Source organism: Polyodon spathula, chromosome 1 (genome assembly GCF_017654505.1).
Source record: "Polyodon spathula isolate WHYD16114869_AA chromosome 1, ASM1765450v1, whole genome shotgun sequence".
Taxonomy (NCBI): Eukaryota; Metazoa; Chordata; class Actinopteri; order Acipenseriformes; family Polyodontidae; genus Polyodon; species Polyodon spathula.
This window is the reverse complement of record NC_054534.1, coordinates 80,872,485-80,895,674: the sequence shown is the minus strand read 5'-3', so window position 1 is coordinate 80,895,674 and position 23,190 is coordinate 80,872,485. Positions and strand designations below refer to the sequence as shown.

Here is a 23,190-nt window from a genome sequence, read left to right as displayed (position 1 = left end):
GTTCACACAGCCTTATTGGACCCCTAGCATTGTCCTGGTTGGCATTATAGACCAAATCAGCAGATAGTCCATTACATTACACTCAGATACCTACATTAGCAACAACATCATAACAGTATAATGTAACAATGAAAGGGGAAGTTGGGGAGTTTTGTCATGTAAATAAATAGATAAATATGTAGGGAATTCATACATCGGCAACTGAATTTGCATCTGTATCATTATGCTATCACAGCAATAACTGTATATTAACTTGTGGCAATAGGATTACATGGCTTTATTACTAAATTCAATAGGCTGCTGATTGTGTTGCTGAACCATGTCTATTCATATTCATGATTAAAACAGGGTGATCTATGTAAATATGATGCAAAATACCATTACTATGTCCATTTATAAGAGACAACAAAATAAATTGTATAATACAATGAGAATGGAAGTCACTCAAACAATAGTCATAGACAAGGAATTACAAAAGAGTATTTAAACATGTGAGAGTCACCACATATTTAACATGTAAATGAAATACCTGATACATTTTATAATGGGAAGAACATTATTTTTTTATTTTCAAATAAGTTGGCCTAATGTATAAGGGTGGCCATCTTGTGGGACAAAGCATCAGGCCAGAAAACTTTATCTTTACCTTCCCTTTAACATCCAATGTGTTTGTTCAACACACGTGATATGCTATCCCACTGGCTGCTCCCAAGTTTATCTACATTGATGGATCAATGCTATTAACTATGCCTCATTTGTTAGAAAATGGCTTAATCCAGAATCTTCCAAATATGGCTGTCAAAATGAATAATCATCCAACTTTGTAACAGTAGGGGTGCCCAGCTGTAATAAAACAGCACAATTATTGTTACACAAAAGATAACAGGGCTTAGGAAATTATTCTATTACAGTAACTAATTTTTTTTTTTTCAGTTTTATTGCTGGGGAGTATAGAATGTATCAAATTGCCTTTATACCCACCTGTCTATCTAATTTAATTTGTAATACTTAGGTCCCAACTTGTTTCTGTTAGCACCAGTTCACATTCAGAATTTGCCCCCTGTTTTGTCTCCAAGGAGAAAAACAACACAGAGGATTTTCACCAAACAGGAACATTTCAGTTATGGAGAGAATTGTTTGTCTATAAAAGCAGTTTTACAAGAGATTATATTGAATACGACTGATTGATTTATGACAAATCAGTAAATAAACTATGTCTATTGGTTCTAAAAAAATATGTTGTGAATTAAACAATAAAAGTAACAATGGCTTAATGACCAGCATAAAAACAGTGTTGATGTCGTCAGGTCATGTATATTCTACGTGTAATTGTATCAGTGAGCATTAGTTACACAAGGTCCAAACTCACAGGAAGTGTATAATTTTAACCCCAGGATATGTTACACCAACCTGGCCATCAACAGCCCAGCAGTAGAGTGAGTCCTTGCTCGTTGTTAATAACGCCTTTGTGTCTTGCTTCCACCAGTACCAGGCATGAGAACAATGGTCTAAGCAAGGAGGTGGCACCAGGGCCGCAGTAAAGCATCCCATTAGCCACAGCCAAGAGCTTGTCAACAGTGGAAGCTTTGTTCCACCATAATACGGGCATATCTCCGTCAATCCAATAATTGTATCAGTGATGTTCTTGTGGGGGTGCTCACTGCACACCCATGGATGATTGCATTCACTGACATTCACATGTGATGTCTGCCAAATTCTTTATATGCTATGATTACTCTACTACTTGTGAGAACGCATGTTGCAACTTTTTTTATTTATCAGCATGTCCTGTCAACTAGAAACAAAGCGCGGCTGAAGTAACTTTAAAAAAATGCTGGTGATTAAGTAGATTCAAGAAAATGCACAGTCCTTTTCTTCAATCAGTTGTTAGGTTTATTGAAATATGCAGGGAGTCTGGTCCCAGGTACAGGACAAACAGAATACTCATCATTATAATGTTTGCATGATATTAAATATCCTTCTGTGTAGATGGTCCATCTCCTCTTTCTCTGACACTTAACCAATAGCAAAGGTACTTTAATTTAGTGTGTGTGTGTGTGTGTGTGTGTGTGTGTGTCTGTGTGTGTAGTCTAGTGTGACAACCTCTGAACTCAGTGCATTCTTCACACTCCTGGAGACAAAAGGTCCATAAATCTGCCTTTTGTTATCTTCTTGGGACCCCTTTGATCACAGTGGCATTAACTCTTTCAATCTCTCTGAAGTCTTTAGAGCCTGTGCTAATTGTAGTCCACAGCACTGTTATCTTGTTAGCTTGCAGTCAATGTTGGGCAAGAAGCTTATAGATGCAACGTCTCTATCAATGGTTAGCAGTACATGCAATTTGAACCAAACAGTCTGCTATCTGCAATATTAGTCTCTTTTCAGAAAAAAAAACACCAGTATAGCTCTGCCAGTCCACATGCGTAGCAAACTGCTAATCAATTCTCGATCCATGTTTTCCAACAGCGGCTTCCTTGGTTTTCTCCTCAAACTGATTGAAAAAAATATTGTTCCATTGCTAAACTTAAAAACAGTGCGTCTCCAGTCAAGATGTGTTTATTTTATGAAACAAGTGGTGTGTAGCGTCACAACTACATCTTCCTTACAGGGAGAGTAAAGCCATCAGTTTTGTCCAAGGAATATACAGCTAGAAAAATGTTTCAGCTCGATTCATCATCGTCTGATATCCACGATGTAATTAAGAAATGGAGATGGTGTAACAATGTTAATTACAGCTTTAAAGGCAGGTAAAGCAAACGTAATTATAAAAAACCTGTCTTGCATTTTGTGTTCACCACAGCTGAGTTTGAGATAAGAATGTGCAAAATAATAATAAAAAAATAATAATAATAATAAAAAAGAAAACTTCCTGTGCCCTCTACCACCATCCCAAAGTGGGCACTGCTAAAAAATATAATATCCTTTTTCACACACTCCGAAACTGGAAAAGTTAACTTTTTCCTGATGAAAATTGGTCGCCCTGTGGAAACAAAACAAAACTGAACCAGGTAACTACAGACCAGTAAGCCTGACTTCTATTATATGCAAACTTATGGAAACTATAATAAGATCCAAAATGGAAAATTACCTATATGGTAACAGGGTACTGGGAGACAGTCAACATGGTTTTAGGAAAGGGAGATCATGCCTAACTAACTTGCTTGATTTTTTTTGAGGATGCAACATCGATAATGGATAATTGTAAAGCATATGACATGGTTTATTTAGATTTCCAGAAAGCTTTTGACAAAGTCCCGCACAAAAGATGAATTCTCAAACTGAACGCAGTTGGGATTCAAGGAAACACATGTACATGGATTAGGGAGTGGTTAACATGTAGAAAACAGAAAGTACTGATTAGAGGAAAAACCTCAGAATGGAGTGTGGTAACCAGCGGTGTACCACAGGGATCAGTATTAGGTCCTCTGCTATTCCTAATCTACATTAATGATTTAGATTCTGGTAAAATAGGTCATGTAGTAAGCAAACTTGTTAAATTTGCAGACGACACAAAAGTAGGAGGAGTGGCAAACACTGTTGCAGCAGCAAAGGTCATTCAAAATGATCTAGACAAGATTCAGAACTGGGCAGACACATGGCAAATGACATTTAATAGAGAAAAGTGTAAGGTACTGCACGCAAAAAATAAAAATGTACATTTTTCACACACTCCACAATTGTTTCTAAAGTCAAATAAATATCATATGGGAGAATTAAAAAATTGGGCTCAATGTAAATCTGGTGATATGGAGCAATAAACCTGTTAGAACCCCAAACTAGTCAATTAGTGCACCGCCTTTTCTGCTGTGCATCATTTGCTCGTGTGAAAAGAAAGGCTCATTAAGTCCATGGCATTTGAAGGCTAGTAGTTTTGTTAGGAATATATGTCAAAACCAAGCCTATTTATAATGTCAAGCTGTTTAGAATGTCAGGCACTTCCATCTGTGGACTGTTAGAAATATGCACAGCAACAATGTATCAAGGGATGTATTAAGTGGCACAGGCTGATACATTTAACCTGCAGCACTCTATCAACATCAGGACTGCCTATTGGTTATTAGAAGTATCAACTACAACAAAGTATCAATCTAGGCATTAAATAGATCGTAAGGTGTGTCATTCTATCACGCTTGCAGTTAACCCTCTTATGGCCAGTGTACATATTTCCAAGCACAAGAATGTCTGTAATCTCTCGCTAGATATAATCATTAGTATTTTACAATGTACTTATTTTTTCCATTGTATTTGCATACTCCAATTGTTTAAACATTATGTATAGACTACAGTTTAAACTATCAGGAATAGATTTAGGACTATTTGACCAATACAATGCATTAATATTCATGTTAAGTTCTTGAAGGGCATTGGTGTCTTAAAACCCATAAGTGAAAGAGCTGATAAAAGGTTTGTGGGTTTTTTTTGGGGGGGGGGGGGGGGGGGGGGGGGGGGGGGGGGGGGGGGGGGGGGGATGATAGGTGAATAAAATATGTTACAATCCGCCATTCTATTCATGTTAGGTCTGATAAACTGTTACACATGACTATATATTGATGGACATTACATAAGCAAATGAGATGTCCTTTTTTCGAAATACCATGTCCCTTCTCAAAAAGGTAGTTGTTTAATTAATAAAGAAATAAGCTAAAAAAAAAAAAAAAAAAACATGTTAAATTTGATTTCTGTTTCTTCTCAAAAAAAAAAAATTCTGGGCAAAGTAAAAAAAAAGACATTATCTTTGACTGATGTACGAAGGGTTGCTCTTAAATGAATTTGCAATCTAGTTCTCGTGCACATTTTTATGGTAAACTGAGCATGACCTAGAAACTGGGCTGTCATCCAAAAACTGGGCTGAATTCAGAAAAGCAGAGTGGACCAGAATTTGGGACATTATCTGAAAACCGAAGTTCCTAGAATTTGTAACATAAATGAGAACAGGAGCAATGTACATGTAAAATCTCTCGCTAGATATAATCATTAGTATTTTACAATGATATGTAACTACTTATTTTTTCCATTGTATTTGCATACTCCAATTGTTTAAACATTATGTATAGACTACAGTTTAAACTATCAGGAATAGATTTAGGACTATTTGACCATATATAATATATATGTTAAGTATAAGGGCATTATATATATATAAAACCCATAAGTGAAAGAGCTGATAAAGGCCTTTATATTTTTTTTTTTTATTTTTTTTTTTTTTAGGCAGGTGTGAAAAAGTGCTGTAAAGTAAGAATGCTTTCAAAAGGGTGGTCACACCAAATACGGATTTGATTTAGATTTTTCTTCTGTTCACTCACTTTGCATTTAGTCGATTGATAAATATAATCTATTAACATGTCTATTTTTGAAAGCATTCTTACTTTACAGCATTTTTTCACACCTGCCTAAAACTTTTGCACAGTACTGTATATGTATTTTCAATTAAAATAAATCACACAAACAATTATAGATATATGCTATTTGAAAGAAAAAAAAGTACCTCACCAGAGAAAGCCAATTCTTACATTTGTGCATAACATGACATTTTTATGGTAAACTGAGCATGACCTAGAAACTGGGCTGTCATCCAAAAACTGGGCTGAATTCAGAAAAGCAGAGTGGACCAGAATTTGGGACATTATCTGAAAACCGAAGTGTCCTAGAATTTGTAACATAAATGAGAACAGGAGCAACCTACATGTAAAATTGTGATTACAGTCGAGATAAAATAATGTATCTTGTAACAAAAAACTTTGACATTGTCACCCGTCCTATATAATGCATATATATATGATATTATATATATACTGTGCAAAAGTTTTAGGCAGGTGTGAAAAAATGCTGTAAAGTAAGAATGCTTTCAAAAGGGTGGTCACACCAAATATGGATTTCCACACTGGTGAATTGTTTAAAGCCACAGGAGGGTTTGTCGTTGATGACATAACATAAAAGTGTTCAATTTAGCTAGTCGTTGTTTGTACAATTATAGATATATGCTATTTGAAAGAAAAAAAAGTACCTCACCAGAGAAAGCCAATTCTTACATTTGTGCATAACATGACAATTTATATAAAGTAATATCCTCAGCAAGTTTCATCGCAACTGACCAAGCAGACAGACAGCCTCCATATAACCTACAGTATACCATGATACATTAATAACTCATGCTAAAGAAGGTCCATAGCAAGTTTAATCTCAATTGGACAACTCAACACTGTAAATAAACGTAATACTTGTCAGGTATACTGTACCATTATAGCATACAAAATAATAAGTTCTGTGATGGTCAAACCATATGTTACATACTGTATGGCAAGTGTTTCTAATTTTGTTCAACCACAGTCTAGTACAGTACTTTACACAACTCAAATGTGTTAGAAAAACAAATGTGTAACTTACCTGAAGAAAACAGCTCCCAACCGGTGAATGTTCTAGCACAGAGGCATTATACACCTGGTGCTCAAAAACTGGTTTGTTGTCATTGACATCCTCAACATGGACAGCAATTGTGGCTGTTGAAGACAAGGGTGGGCTTCCTGCATCTGTGGCTACTACCAGCAAGTGTATGAGGTGCTGTTTCTCATGATCCAAAGGAGAAACTGTAGTTATCAAACCAGACATGGAGTCTACAGCAAACATGTAGGTGTCCAAAAGATTCACAACAGCATAATACACAACAGAACTGATGCCTTCATCTGAGTCTTTAGCATGAACTTGAAGCAGGGCAGTCCCCCGAGATGCTGCTTCTGATACATTTACTGTAAATATATCTTGTTCAAACACTGGTGGGCTATCATTTATATCCGTCACTGTTATCAAAAAAGTCTTCTCGCTCCACAGAGGTGGAACTCCAAAATCTGAGGCAACAATCCTCAACTCATACAAATCCAGCTTCTCTCTGTCCAAAGATCCATTGACACAAAGAAAATACAGAAAATCATCAGATGGTTTCAAAGTGAATTTTCCATCGCCACCTTCCAAGGACACATGGACCTTTAGTTGTTCCCCAAGATCTGGGTCAGACACAGATATCCTGGCCACATAATCTCCAATATTGGCTTCCTCTGAGACCTTTGGTTCTCCAGATTCACTGAGGAACATGATGTTAATGGTAGGACTATTGTCATTAATATCCAGCACTTTGACCAAAACAAATGTGCTGCTGTACTCAGGTTGGGCTCCATCATCTCGTGCTTGGATTATTAGCTCATGAAATGGTTGGTTCTCATAGTCCAGTGGTTTATTCAGGCTGATTACACCAGTTTTGTTGTTGATAACAAACAGCTCATTGGGGTCACTCTGGCGACGGTTAATCTCATAGATGACATTCCCGTTGCTCCCGAGATCTTGGTCGGTGGCATAAACTTGGCACACGGAGGCTGTCAGAGGTGCATTTTCCCAAACAAGCACCTCATACTTGGCCTGATTAAACACTGGAGGGTTATCATTTTCATCCAAGACAACAATGTCAACCTGCAGATTTCCAGTTTTGGGGGGGTTGCCTCCATCAAAAGCGTTTATGCCTAAGGAATAGAAGTCAATGCTTTCTCTGTCCAATTTGCCTGACAGGATCAGATCCACACTGAGATCACGGTTGCTCCTGCTTCTGTATTCCAGCCTAAACATTCCACTGGGATCCCCTTCAGTGATCCTGTATCCCTGGATGCCAAACTCTCCCTCGTCTAGATCCAGAGCACCCTCCAGCTGGAACCTGGACATAGAAGGACTCTGCTCAGAAATATTTAGCTGCACCTTTTCCTTGGGGAAGACTGGAGAGTGGTCATTTACATCAATTATCAGGATCTCCACCTGTACCATCTCTCCAGTTAGAGTAGCTGCCACAAATTCATACTTGCCCCTGCTCTCCCTGTCCAGAGCTTTTGTTGTGGAAATTATACCAGAGTCTCCATCAATATCCAGGTCCTTAAAAAAATAAGATTCCCTGCTCTCAGATATGAAAAATCCACTATTGGGAGTGCCATTTGGAAGTCCAGTTCTTATATCCCCAACAATTGTCCCTGCTGGAAGTCCTTCTTCAATAGACAAGCTCAGATTGTACACCTGAGCACAGGATTTGTTGCACAAAGATAACACAACAAGGATAATTGTTTTAAGGAACACAGATGCCTGTGTCAAAGAGCTGTGTGTTCTCAAGGTATCCATTTAACACACTTTAAGTCCTCGTTCTCTTTTGGAAAAAAAAAAAAAAAAAAAAAAAAAGTTCATACAGAACCCACAGCAAAGTAGTCACGTAGCAGTCCACTGTATAGCACGCACAAGCCCACTTCCAAAGCTCATAACTGGCGTTTTTTTTTTTTTTTTTTTTTTTTTTTTTATTTGTACGACTTTAATTTTATTTACAGCTATAGTATTCCCGTTTCCAAAGAATTGCAGGTAATTCAGCGACAACTATAGTATCAAACATGTTAGCACCAGCAACTGCGTGGAACGCAAGGAAGCAAAGCTTCGACTTGCCTCCTGTCCCTTCTTCAGTCTGACTGCCAATCACTGTCTTTGTATCATGTGATAAGCACAGCCAAACTCCCTACACACAATCTCTGTTATGTTAAGTACTGTAAATACAGCTGACAACGGTGTTCCCGATCTGCGTCTAGCGTCAGCAAAGTCGGCTACATCACATCTACTAACAGGGCACGCAGTTCAAACCGCGAACATATACTGAATGAAATGGTTAATTAACGCAAATGGGATTTAGATGTTTTAAAAAAGATATAATGCGTTGTAACAATGACTGTATATTTATTTTAAATAAATGTTATAATAGAGAACTCTATAATTTGCAATTAAATTGGAAATACAGTGCAATCAAAATTTCTGTTTTGAATTACGTGCAGTTTACTTTTGGCTACAGTTTACCTTTTTGTGATAACAAAATTAGTTTCAAAAGATAGCCATAGGCTTTATTATTAAATTCTGCTTTTTTTTCTTTAAGATAGCAAACGGTACCATTTTTGTTTGCACAGTACACTTTATATTTCATTGAATACTTGTATAGATATTCTCAAATGCATTATTCTTATATGTTTTGAGTTTCTTGGTAATAATAATAAAAAAAAAAAAGGTCACGTTTGTCCCGGACATAAAATGGGAAGCTCCCCAGTGCCATCTACTGGTGGTTTTGTACATAAACGGAAACCCACATTTTTGTTGACAGGTGAGTAAACAGGTGCGCTAAAAACGCGATTTGGTGATGTACCGTACTGTAACAAAACAAAGGACATAGTGTTCCTTTATATGTCTTAGATGTTAAACATACAGATATGTGGTAAAAAAAAAAAAAAAAAAAAAAAAGGCAGCACAGGGATAGCGATGAGAAATGGAAAGCTATTATATATCTGATAAATTAATCTGATATATCAAAATTTAGTTTTATCAATGCTTTAAAAAAAAAAAAAAGTAATACAAAATGTTGACACGGATGTTAAAGGTTTTGTCAATTTGCTTCCACGGTTCTTAATACTTAGAATGAACAAACTGAACAGTTGTGTGGAAAATAGTCTTAATAATTTTCTGCATTAAGGATTCTCAATTCGGACGTAACATTACCACATTATATCGTAATAATATATATAAAAAAACAAAACAAAACATTGCACTGCGTTGATGGTCATATGTCCACAAGTTTAAGAATACTGAATTTTATTTTATTTTTTACAATTAAGTGGTTTACAGACCCACCACCAACAGGTATTGTTATCTGATACAAAAAACCCTTGTCTATTAAAGCAAATGTACATTGTTTAAATCTTCATGTTATTATTTTTGCTTGACACGAAGTATAATAAGTGAATATGTGTGTCGCATGTCTGTCCTTATTTGTTTGATATAGCTGTACACCTGAAATGATTTCATGAGCATTCAACTGTGAATCCAGTTTTTGTTCAGTACTGTTTTTACCTCCTTACATTGATTCTGTCGGAATATAATTTGGTTTTGACACATTTACCTTCGGTGTTTGTTTTTTTTCACCACATAACGTCTTCTCATATCACATTGTCCTACCAGAGCGACAGTGTGGTCCATCAAGTTCTGGTGAATTTTTTTTTTTTTTTGGCAGATCAATTAAAGATGGTTTATCGATATGGTTGGACATTGAAGGAGGAATATCCACGATGCTTAAGTGTAGGTCATCTAAAATAAAATGATGTATGCGTAAAAACAAAAACAAAACAAAAATCCAAAGCTAAAGAGCTGCATTTACTGCATTACACGTCATGTCAAATAAACATCTGCGCAAACTAATTATGTATAAGTATACTTTTGTTTTATGTAGCATGGCTGCGAGCGTGGCGGTGGCATATGTAATAATACTAAGGTTGTTTTATGCCTGATCATTGCTCACTCTACTCTAAAAAACAAATAAATAAATAAACAAACAATATGGACAGCAGGCAAGCCACAGTACCGCCTGTGAGCAGCTTGATTTGATTATCTCCGGACATCTTTGGGTTGATATCAGGTAAGACAAATTCACACACATGTATAGAACATTTTCAGGAATATTTTATTTTTTACTATACCTCTGTTTTTAAACTGTAGGCTTTGTGCCCATAATACTGGTTAATAATCAGTGTTGGAGAGTAACGCATTACATGCATGTAATGCATGAACGTAATCGATTACATTTTCCTGTAAATTGTAACTAATGTTACAATTACATTTCATTACAATTGCATTACATTTCATGTGAAAAAAGTTGCATTTAAAGAAAAGGACTACGGCAACTGCTTAACATGGAAATCAGAAAGTACTTCACGCAAGTCAAATCTAACATGTTCCATGAACACACATTTTATTTAATCTTGCTCAAAAATAGCATAAAATCATCAAATCTCTGTAAAATGTACTGTGCCCAAGAAGTATCTATAACTAGCTATAATTTTTGTGAAATCACTATACTAGTTATAATTTTGTTCAAGCAACTTGTAACTGTAACATAACCTTTTTTAAAAAAAAAATAACTTCCAACACTAGTAATAACCCTTAAATGATCGTTTTGCTTCACTGACGCTTGTAATATTACAGGCCAACAGAAGTATCACCCCAGCAGTTCTGCCATAAATTATAGAGCTTCATGACACCAGCTGACAATGGATACTGCAGGAAATAAAAGGAGAAGGCTGCATATACTATACAAATTTAATCAATTAGCGATCTAGGTCATTTCCATTATGTCAGTTTGCTCAAACAAAGAATATGACTGCAGAACACACAGAATATATGTATTTATTCCACATGGGTCTTTCCTACCATGCATTCATTCTAAATTATTTGCATGTCCAGTGCAGGTATGACAGACTGCTAACTGGTATTGAAATAGACCCAGCGATCAAAATCAGCATTAAACTCACTTAGAGGTGAAACATAAATTAATACCCTTTTTGTTTTTGTAAAATTTCCTCAATAAGATTTATTTATTTATTTTTAAAATAGAATATAATATCAAAAAAAGATATATATATATATATATATATATATATATATATATATATATATATATATATATATATATATATATATTGCATATTATATATGTTTATTGCAGGGTATGATCCTAATGGAGATTACATTTACAATGAAGTCAGTCGCCGTGGTGCAGAGGAGTGGCTCCTGATGGCAGATGAAACACATGAGTGATAGCGCTGTCGTTATTCAAAACTGCTCAAAATTTCTTGCCATTTTAAATGGTAAGCTGGGCGGGCTGGACTCATATACCGAAGACTGCAGATGGGATTAATGGATGTACTGTAATAAGCCTATAATATATCTTTACAAATGCTAAAAACAAACAAAAATGATATTATACACACACACCACGGTAACCACCTAATAGTTTGGCAGTACAGGTAATCTTTACCAGATGTTCTTGTTCTTTCCCCAAGTGTATTTAATATGAATCACGTGCTATGGCTTAAAGTTTGTAAATTCTAATTTTGTTTATTTTTTTAAAGCCTATCAATTAAAGACTGTAGTCTCTAGTTTAGGCATTTGTATAGCGGCTGCATTTACTGGCCATAGGGTGATGTTCCAAAAATAGAAAAGCACTGATGTGGTTTAAAAAAAAAAAAAAAAAAAAAAAAAAAAAATAGAAAGCATAGAAAATGTTTATTTGGAAAAGTACAACATAAAACAGCTAGAAAAGCACTGGCTGTTCCAGAGTGCACCTGAAAACAACTTAAAACTGCTGAAATTAACACAGGCTGATAATCCTTTAAAATCTCTTCCTTTTAATGATCTCTGGCTTCCAGTTGACTGGGTGAGATTCTTCAGTCTGAAAGAAAAAACGTGGAAATTAATTCAACACAAGCCATCACCACTGCATTGTTTTAATTTTCCTGATTAGCAGTAACCTTGACCTGAAAGCCCAACAAAATAGGACCGCTAGGTCATGCAGTGGAGAAGCACCTAGGTTAAATTTAAAAGACAAGCTAAAAACTTTGTTTATTAAGCTCTGACCTACCAGAAAACATTAACCTGAGCAAGTATGTGGACCTCCTTGTTAACTAAATATATTGGTATTTCTAAAACAAATCAATAAAAATAGCCTCATTTCAAAAGATTATTTGATAAAGCAAGAAATCCAAGTAAAATGGTACCCCAAGTATTACCAATTTACTACTATAGCTGAAGGGCAAGGTCAAACATTTAGTGTGAAGCCAGTCACCATCGCAAAAGCCTCATTTTTACTTTATGCACTAGAATCCATCCCACTCAGCAGATACAAATATAAAATGTTTGTAACTCATACAATGCATGTCAAAACCTACTTGTTAGGCAAGATTCTTACTAAAACAGATAGTATGCTTACCGCTGTGTCATCTTCTCTGTAGACTTTGATGGTTTTGTCAGCCTCTGCTGTGATCAGCCTGCTCTCTGAATGATCAAACATGCAGGCAAAGATTCCTGATTCACTATCCAGGGACCCAGGCTGTACCGCTGCATGGATTCTCTGGAAGTTATAGCCTGTTCTCCAATCCCACATGTGGATAGTTCCATTATCAGCTAAAGAAAAATAAAATTGGCAAATTGTTCTTTAGTCCCAAGGGAAAGTTTCAATGTCATGCTATTTTGTAGGGCTTACCCATAGAACAGACCACTTACTTAAAATAATAAAAACAACAAAACATACCTCCTGATACCAGTACTCCATCCGAATTCACAGCGAGCGTGTTGATTATAGCATTGTGACCAGAGAGGTTCTGGATAAAATTTCCATCAGGGAATTTCCATTGTTTGATGTTATCCGGAGAGCCAGAAGCAAAAGTATACCTATTGGAGATAAAACAGTTTAAAAAGTTACCAGACGATGCACTGTTCAGGAGGCTACCTTGCAAAACTAATTAAAGTGAATGGCATTAGTTTGAAACCCAGTATAAGTTGTGAATACTTACTGCCTTGGATGTAAAACCACAGCTCTCACAGATTTCTTGTGGTTTGTCAATGTTACTCTAGTCTTTCCAGCTACCAGATCCCATAACCTTATGGTAGTATCATGGCTTCCTGCAAAAACATTAATACAGGCAGCAGTGACTGCAAGTCCAGACAGTAGCAACAGTGGCTGGATAGTCTACAAAATGAACATTTCTTCTAAACAACTGACTTCCTTAGTAGTAGGGATGTGCTTTTGGTAAATTTACGATGCTTGAATGTTTTGCAATGCCAGCGTTTAAACCATATCTGCTCACACACACACACTCTCTCTTTATATTACATGCCGATACTGACAGCCCCGGTTAGTATTTTCTAAGCAAATAGACCCTAAATAAGCCAATAACGTTTTAACATCGCAAGACTTAACTACAAAGCAAAAAACACCACACAGAAAGTACATTGAAATGTTGGTAACACTTTATTGCGTGCATAAATTAAATAGATATGCAATTGATACTAAATTTACATTCAATTCTTCCTTGTTACTTTCCATTAACATTTAAGTTGATTAACTATTTTCAATTAAAAACATGTAAACAATCGGAAATTATATGTTTTCAAGGGTAACAAAACGCAATATAAATGGACGTGATATGCAATTACATTTTCAAATCTACATTTGGTTAACATTCAGCTATTGCATATTAAATAATAATTTAAAAGCTACTTTTAGACAATTTCCAAACCCCTTCCTTTTTATAATAGCCACGCTTACTGTGGCACTAGAGCAGTCAGACACGCGACAGACTACTGATGATAAAATACTAAAATGAATGCATAAAATATGCGTTTGGTGACATGTCAAGTGACCCGTTATACGTCTAGCGTATTACTAAACCACTTCTTTAGCGTTTATACATTTAAAATTCCCATCCCTACTTAGGACATTTCTTACCTGTAATGATTTGTGGTTCTGCAGATTGGCACTTCACCGTTGCTACAGCGTTGGTGTGCCCTGACAAAGTGTGCACATTGGCTTTTGATCGGATGTCCCACACCTTAAATAAAATGCACATCTTTAGAATTAAAAATCACCTTCCATATTGTAGCAAGCAATTTCTTCCACAGTCAGGTAGAGGGTTACAAGTGTTATTTCAAAAAAATTCAGGCATAAACTACATTCCTTTACGAATAAAAAAAATTGCTGGGACAAACAGTTTTTCCATGCTTCAATACGATTCACATATTTGATGTTTTACTACCATCAAGGATAAAGTTTCCCGATAGTTTTTATCCTTCTACTGCATCTGGGCAAGTCTTTGCTCTAACTACAGTACAAAAGGTTACATAAGCAGGAATAGGTTAATCTTACTCTATGAACACATTTTGTCTCGACTTTTCAGCTTCTTGAACATCCTAACAACTTAATATTAACATAACAGTGAAGAACTTCTTTCGATGCTATAAAAAAAAAAAAAAAAATCACAAAAATGCAATACCAATGGGTAAATTCCACTCACCCTAGCAGTTGAATCTCTGCTACATGTCACCAGAACATCTATTGTAGGATGCAGGTCCATACCATACACAGCACTTAGATGGCCATGGTAATGTCTGATGACCTAAAAATATATATAATCATTAACTTTCATTATAGTACACATTGACAAAAAATTATCTAGATCTATTCTCTAGATCTAATACCTTGTTGTATTCCAGATCCCAACATTTGACTTGCTTATCCTCTCCACAGGAGAAAAGGTATGGGCTACGTGAACTGATAGCAACTCCTCTGACTGTGCTAATGTGCCCAGTTAGAGACAACTTCAGTTTACCACTCGCCAGGTCCCAGATCTGCAAAGACAAAAAAAAACATGACATTATACATGTGTATACAGTAAGGCCAGACAGGTCGTCTGTATACGTTTAATATACAGACACCTCGTGGCTTTGTGAGGCACGAGACGAAGCCATGCACCTCCAACCCCAGAGACGCCTGTACATTCTACACATATGGACACCCTGAAGGGCATTATTGCATTTATAATCCAGGTAAAACAGTGGCTTTGAAGGAAAGGAAAAAAAAAAAAAAAAAAAAAAAAAAAAAAAAAAGCATAAATCCTGTTTAGGGCAAAAAATTTAGTTTTTTTTTATTAAATATCCTTACGCCAATAAAGTAGTCCCATGTATAACTTTGAACGACACACTAAGTTAAGCTGAGTACATTCCTTTAATTAAAACTTGTACATGAAAGTACATCTATTTTTTACATTGTGCACATTGCCATTGAAAAAATATACCAAGAGGCTGAGTTGCGACAGCACAGTTATTTGTTTTTTTTTTCCTGTCACTCAGTGCAGACACTGTTTGAGCAGAACAGACGTGAGGAATAAAAATAAATTCAACGACTACTCGGATTTCAGTAATTTGTTCAAGGTCTGTGTTAGAGAGGGCAGATAATGTGCAGAAGTGTGTGTTTTTCTTTAGCGTTTACAAACCTCTAAAAACACAATATTTGAAGTGACAAAGTCAGGGTGGGAGAGTATAAAGACAGCAATTTTTTTCATTGGTAATTTTCTGTTTTGCTATCTTCCAGTTTATTTCACTATTTCTTCATCCAAACCGGCATGTCTACTTACTACTTTGGGATTTTTTGCAAGTAATTGGTCACTCAGTTTCATAGTTACAGCTGTACATCTTTAACTGTAAGCAAGATGGCTACCGGTACTTTAGGCAGCACAGTGACTTAGAATATGTGACAAGTGTCCAACTATCGTATCCATCCAATATACAGACAGCTGGTCAAGCAAGGTTCCAATCACATTGCTTGTTTCAGTTTCTATTGCCAGCCCTGGATATAAATATAAGTTTCAAACTCATTTTAATAGGATGTTCTTAACTTGCTTGTCCCTGTCCCTAAATTGCAAAAGTGATTTTATATAGGATCATTTAACAATCATTAATTCCATAAAGACAACTTTCAAATCAATGGATCCCAATATTCATTATATATAAAATTAAATTAATTATTTTTAGAATTTAACATTTTCAACCAAACAGCAACAAACTACCAATCTACAGCCTGCACAAAATTAAAAATGTACACTCACCTTAATAGTTCTGTCACCAGACCCGGTGACAAACCATTGATTCCCGGGTTCTACTGCTATAGACCTCACCCATCCTAAGTGACCACTGATAACCTGCAGGAGCAAAGAATTTGCAGGATTGAAGTCTGCATAATTTAAAGCCGTGGGAAAACACACTCAAGCGCCAGAAGGATTAACATTGTTTATGTGTATTACAAACAGAGTTCTACACAAGTTTACCCTGTACAGTTTCCATGGTGGGTGCCACTGGGGTTTGGGCATTGTTGGTGCTTTCTTAGCCATCAATGAAGAATTCTTTGTGCCCCCTGCCTCCAGGTAAGACTAAATACAGAAATAAATACAAAAACCACAACTTCAGATTACATTCGCTGTAAAACCTAAATGAATGTTTGTATGAGTACAGTACTGTATAACGTCCCTTGTTTTGATGAATTTGGTTAATTGTAAGCAAAATCTGAGTTAGCAGTATATTGTATAAACACTACACTCTACCTTTTTGGGTACTGTATTAAATTAAATTTTTTCTGTGTGTGTTACTTAGAAAGCAAAAGAGTTCTTGTAGGTTCAAGTAAATTTACACCACCTCAATAGCTGGTATAAGAGTTACTAGGCCTAAAAGCCATGCAAAACTTGGACAAGGTATTCATCTATTTTAAGAATACCCGGAACATGTTTTATTTGTCTAACTTTTGAATACCTGCCTTTATCACTGTGCTGTGTGCCGCATAGGGTTATATACGGTAGGGAATACTTACCAAGGCATGACCAGGTGGCTGTGACCTTTCTGCACTGCCAGCATGTCTGTGAATATCAGCCATACTCGCTGCTGTACGACTGGCATCTTGCCTAAAAAAAAAAAAAGTTTTTAGAGGACTGTTTTTACAAGTGGTCAGGCTTTACTGGGAAAACTGCTTTTAAAGTGCATTTCTGAAAGAACATGATTGACGCTAAGCACCTCATACACCACAGTGTATAACCATTTAAAATACAGTTCATACAGTGTGCACATGTTTAATCTTAACATACTAGATGAAGCTTGGTTCATTATGACTTGTTACCTGGACTGTGAAGGAGGAAGAGCCAGCGCCATGGACTGAACACCAGTGTCACTGGGCATTTTCTGCATCTGTGTATCAGCAGTCAGTGCAACGCCTGAAAGTTACAAATGCAAAGCACAGTGAAATAGTGACAGCAAACAAATACTAAGTACTGATTTACTTGATCTAGCACATTAACCATAACTTTAAAATTCAACATTGCAGATCTAAAAATAACACAAGTAAACAAGAATCATTGTTGGGTAAAACCAGGGCCAGCACCACAGCGGCAGTTCTCCTATACTTGGTCTTTAAATTTACAATACAAGAGCTTTTACTGTTAACTATTTCTGATACGATGTACACGTCTGCTTCAATATTTATGCAATGTACTTTCCACTTGGAACGTCCGCTCCCGAGTAACCCCCCTTCTATGTTTCCGTGGCGATTGGAAAGTAGTAATGGACAATTTTAATGTAAAAGGAAAGCCAAGGTTGCAGCTTTACTCAGGACATTTGCATTACAAAACTGGAATTTTTATTTTTTTTTTTCATTTAAATAATGTGTCTTGTCTTTATATTTTGTTTATCTGTTGATAGTTGTGAATTGCTTATTTCTGCCACCTGCTTTTATATGCATGTACAATATTTGTGTTACACACACTTGTATATATAGAATAATGTATGGTCTGCGTTTCAGAGGGGTTCTGTGACATCATAAACAAGCCCCTACAAAACATGGTGCAGTTCATGGCGCCTGGACTAGGTATAACCCTACATAACTGTGCACTGCTTTACCTCATGCAACACAGAACTATACAATTATAAGGCAGTTTTTTTTTTTTTTTTACTTAGTACTGCAAGAGCTAATGTATGTAATCTATCATTTAAATATTCTTAGTTCAGGGAGGGATGTAAAATTCAGGAAAATATGCTCAACAGATCTGAATGCAATAGGTGTTTTTTGAGCTCAAATATTTCAGTACAACAGAACACAGGAGCAGCACACTTGGCAAAGAAATAGGAAAGGAAAGAATAATTATTATTATTAAATAAATAAAAGCTACTGATCTCTCTCAACCCTACTTTTCACAAGAAGCAAACACACAACTGTACCTGGTCCAGATGGGTATGGGTGGGTCCCAGTTATGACATAGTCAGAGTCTTGACCTAAACAAAACACAAAAAGTTATTGTATGCAAAGTCAACATTGATGGTGCACTAATGTTATGTCAACACTTCTTAACTATCTGAAAAATGTAAGTAACTGTGGGAGATGACAGCAACCACCCTGATGTTTGGTTTAAAAAAACTCAACTCGAGTGAAAACTAAAACAAAATAAACCAATTTGTCTTTAAATAACACTTAGAATTGCTCACATGTCCAGCTGTAAACATTAATCCTTGTCTATCATTAAAGATTACCAAACGAATCTGGTATGCCTTATTCTCCAACTTATTTTTTTTCCAGTAATAACTAGAAATGAATGAAGCCATCTACACAATCTAAATTGTATGTCAAAATGATACATACTAGGGTTTGCAGAAAATCCCTGTCCATACTGGTCATCTGTCTGGCGAAGGATCTTTTCTTTGCCCTCTTTAAGAACAGGCATATGGAGCACTGCGCTATAATCTGCACGGATCTTGGCTGCCATCTTTAGTTTGTGGCTGATAAAAACAAAAGCATTCTTGATTATCATGGCACAAAAATGAATGCCACCTTATAAACAGTCATGAAAATTGTTACCCTAGCGGTAACATTTAAAATATAAAACACATTAGCACAAAATAGAATGCACCTTAAAACTTTAAAGCCAGATTTACTAAGTTGCTGCTACTGTGCAAAGTTTAGGAGCAAACTGCAAGACATTTTCCCCTCTTAGCAAATTTGTCAAGAAAAAGCCTGCAACTCTATGTTAAGATTTTTTAAAAGCAAGTAGTTAAGCTATAGTATATTATATATCTATATATATATATATATCTATATTATATATATATATATATATATATATATATATATTATATATATATAAAACATACCTCTCTTCATCTATAGCAACAGCCTTGGCATGGTCAGCCACAAACATGTCATGAGTTCTCTTGAGTGACCTGAACACCAGCGTGTGCACAGAGTGCTTCTGCACGTCCTAAAACAAAATACATAAATCAGTTCTAACAGTCACTTTAAAAACACCACAATTTGGTGAATTCTCCACTGATGATTTAGTGTAATTTAAACTTACTTAAGAGGTGACTACATTTTAGTGTAATGTAAAAAAAAAAAAAAAAAAAATGTCTAACACATCTCTTAAGGTACACTGAAGAACACTTCTCCCAGGTGGGATACGCCAGTTAAATGCTAGATCTCTACAGTGCTCAGTAAAATAGCAAAAAACATTTGCCACTCCAGGTTTACACTATGGAGAAAGGGTTGTTCTTTAGTGTTATACAAAGACTTGAGATAAGAAAGTATTAAAAAATTGTACTGTGACTGAGTTTTTAAAAAAATGATTTTAAAAAACATTTAAGCATCACAAAAAATACCAGCAACTAGCCTTTGCGTTTAATTTTTGTTAAACATATTGAGAAAATGCCCAAGCCTAAACTTCCTCTGTGTAACAACTGCCGTTGTATTTTGCTGGTGAAAGAAGCATATGAATACACTCTTAGCCACAGACACTGGGGGTCAATTGCAAATCATCCATACCTGCTTTCTACTTTAGTACAAATCGCAACGAAAAAAGATGGGGCACAAAGTTGTTGACTTGCTGATCCCAAGCTTCAGTACGCTCAGTATTAAGCTCTTTATTGCAGTGTGCTACCAAACAGGAACTTTTTTTTTTTTTTTTTTTTTAAACAGAACATTTTTCTGTTTTTTTAAGTTACGCTTTTTGAACTTAAAAAGAGAAAACATATGTAAGAATGTATTTACGCACGAAAGTAAATGCCAAGAGCTTCGTACATCCATACGAATGTAATCACCATGACCACCCCGCCCCCCTACACACCGATTTAAATCATTTTACATAATTTTTGGTTATGAACGTTCCGTTTTATAAGTTGTCAATACATTTAGGGATTTGTCATGTTTGTTCTAGTTAGTATGATACCTTTAATCCACAGAAATTGCTGGAGTAACTTAGTATTGCGTTTTAGTATCCTCTAGAGGGCAACAGCAGTTACTCTGGGTTCGTTGCAATTAAGACAAATGTTTAATACGCAGCTGGGGACTATTGAACTGCTTTGCTCGTTGCAATTGGTATTGCGTACTAGTTTAGTACCATCCTGCATACTAACCACGGGATCATCCCTAGTTAATACGCTCCTTTCAGTTCGTTGCAATTGACCCTGTGGGTCTTTTTTAATTATTATATTGGAATCATTTTAAAATGTTCCCTACTGAAGCACATTAACAAACACCCAGTCGTATGATACAACAATGAACGCTTTCTCAAAATACATTTCAAAAGAACATGTGTAACTCATATCAGTAGAAGCCTGTTCCAAAAGTCTTTTAAATCAAAACATATTGTTTAACAAAAAACATAAACGAACGTCGATGGCCTAACTAAACATGCATGTAGACTAATTACAACCTGAATATGCAATCCTTGTATTTAAAAAAAATAACAAGGGCCTGAAACTTAATGTTTATTTAATTACCTCCACCATGGTTGCTAAAAATCGAACTTATAAGCTTGTTTTTGTCGGTAGATGGAATTCTAAAGACAAAACATTCACTCCACGTCTCCGCTGCGCAATTGAAACATGCGATTCACAGTTCCTGTTCCGGGGAGGGGGTAGGCTTTAGGGGACCGTAAATAAATAATGCAGCGACAACTGCTGTTGTGGAGGGTTGTTAAATAACAAGGACCTGAATGTGTATGGATTTTGATAACAGTGCTGTTTATCACCTGACAACAGTAGCACACTAAAACCTTTGTCGAACATTAAGACCATACAGGAACAGTGTCATTTGTTGGCAGTTTACTTTTTACTAAAAAAAAAAAAAAAAAAAAAAAAAAAAAAAAAAAAAACTTTGATTAGTACATAAATTGGAGAAAACATTTACAGAATATTGGATCAATTCACCTCAATTCAATATTTGTTATTGTATCCCATTGTAACAAATTCCATCATTGAAATGTTAGTTGAACTTTATTTTATCACTGTCATCAGCACCTTCATGTTAGTGTGTTTTGCTATGTAATTAATGTCTGATTAGAATAACTTTTAATTAGTTGCTAACATATCAGCTGCACTACTTTGATTCCACAAGACACTTATTAATGTGGAAACACGTTTAACGTACACTGAATCAAGAATATTTAATACCTAACTCATAATGAGTACAAATAAAGACTATGATTACTAGAGTGAATTCAACAGACTGCCTTACTGAATACATAGCTGTTTTCCCATTGTCCTAATAATGTTATTCTGTGAGGTTTACTGAGGAATTAGTTTGCCACTAGTTTACTTAGACTTGTGTTGTTTCTGTGAACTGCCTATCAGAGTTCAGTATACTTTTAAAAGAGTTTAATACAACAATTCAGAAACAATTTGTGTTTTTAATAAAACAATATTAAAGGTGAGCATGCCATACTAATGTTGCAAAATGGGAAGCAAACAGCTTTAGCGTAGATGAAACACTGGGGACTATTTAATAGCTTGGATGGACAAGTAAATGTCATAGGTGGAATGTTCTGTTCCTTTCAGATACATCCAGATGTGAGTTGGCTGGGATAATCTAAATCTATCAATTTTCTATAATATACTCAATTTCAATATTAGGTTGTTCCTTGCAATGGCTAAACATTTTTGCTCTCTCGTTTAGGTGGGTTAGATACCAGTGGTCAATGGTGAGTTTCTTTGTCTCTTTTAGTTTTGCGAAGTTTACTGGACTTAACTGTACTGATTAAGTGAGATATGACACTGAGCATGTTTATCAAACTGACAAGATGCTCTGTCCCATCAGGACTGAAGCTGGCGTGGAGAATGTCCTTTGTAATATTTGCATTTTTAAATTCCCCTTTGGACCCTTCCGGGCAAAAGACAACGCATGTTTTCAGAGCAGAATAAACCATTTAAAAAATGACAAGAAGCTAAATGGTTTCGTTTACATTGTATACTGTTGCAGTTATTTCCCTTGTTTGCTTTCAAATTGTAACAGCCTTAATTTGAAACAGTTGTAATAAAATAAAACAAGGACTTATTTGCTACTTTAGCATGAATGTTATTTCAACTCTCCAACACCTCACTGGTGTACTTCTTAAAAAAAAAAAAACGTCCCTTTTGACAGTCTTTACCAAACTATGGATAATCGAGGCAAAGGTCGTGTATATATTCACATCTGTCCAGCTTTACATGAAAGTTGGTTTGGAAATGCTCATACCCACCATGACGCGGCAAGCGGAACTGTGCAGCCTGCGTCAAAATGAATAGAACATATACTTTTCTTTCACAGTATCTTTAACACCACACGGAACGCGACAGGCGACACTGGAGCGCCACCAGGATAGACTGGATCGTACTTTTTGCGGTTTGATGTGAGTTAACTAGGGCATGGGTGAAGCAGTATCCAATATGACAGAGAAAACAATAATACTTCCCGTTGAAAAAATACCCAGATGGCAAAAGTCATCACAATTATACAGATAAACA

The 23,190-nt window shown here is 35.8% G+C and overlaps 2 protein-coding genes across 2 annotated transcripts in view; both read right to left on the bottom strand.

Moving 5' to 3' along the window:
- The window catches only part of dchs2 (dachsous cadherin-related 2), a 53,473-nt gene extending 44,995 nt beyond the window's left edge, over nt 1-8,478 (bottom strand). Inside the window, exon 1 of the mRNA XM_041263717.1 lies at nt 6,385-8,478. Coding sequence (XP_041119651.1) covers nt 6,385-8,148 — 1,764 coding nt within the window. The 5' untranslated portion in view covers nt 8,149-8,478. The remainder of the gene's footprint in view (nt 1-6,384) is intronic.
- Nucleotides 8,479-12,096: 3,618 nt separating this feature from the next.
- plrg1 (pleiotropic regulator 1) lies at nt 12,097-21,312 on the bottom strand. The gene is made up of 15 exons (XM_041263706.1): nt 21,190-21,312; nt 19,567-19,673; nt 19,058-19,194; nt 18,640-18,693; nt 17,546-17,639; nt 17,243-17,333; nt 16,707-16,808; nt 16,488-16,580; nt 15,082-15,231; nt 14,898-14,999; nt 14,333-14,435; nt 13,398-13,506; nt 13,136-13,275; nt 12,815-13,008; nt 12,097-12,277 (listed from the first exon to the last, which is right to left on the bottom strand). The coding sequence occupies exons 1-15, from the start codon at nt 21,196-21,198 to the stop codon at nt 12,218-12,220; spliced, it is 1,545 nt and encodes a 514-aa protein (XP_041119640.1). The 5' UTR covers nt 21,199-21,312; the 3' UTR covers nt 12,097-12,217.
- Nucleotides 21,313-23,190: the final 1,878 nt, after the last annotated feature.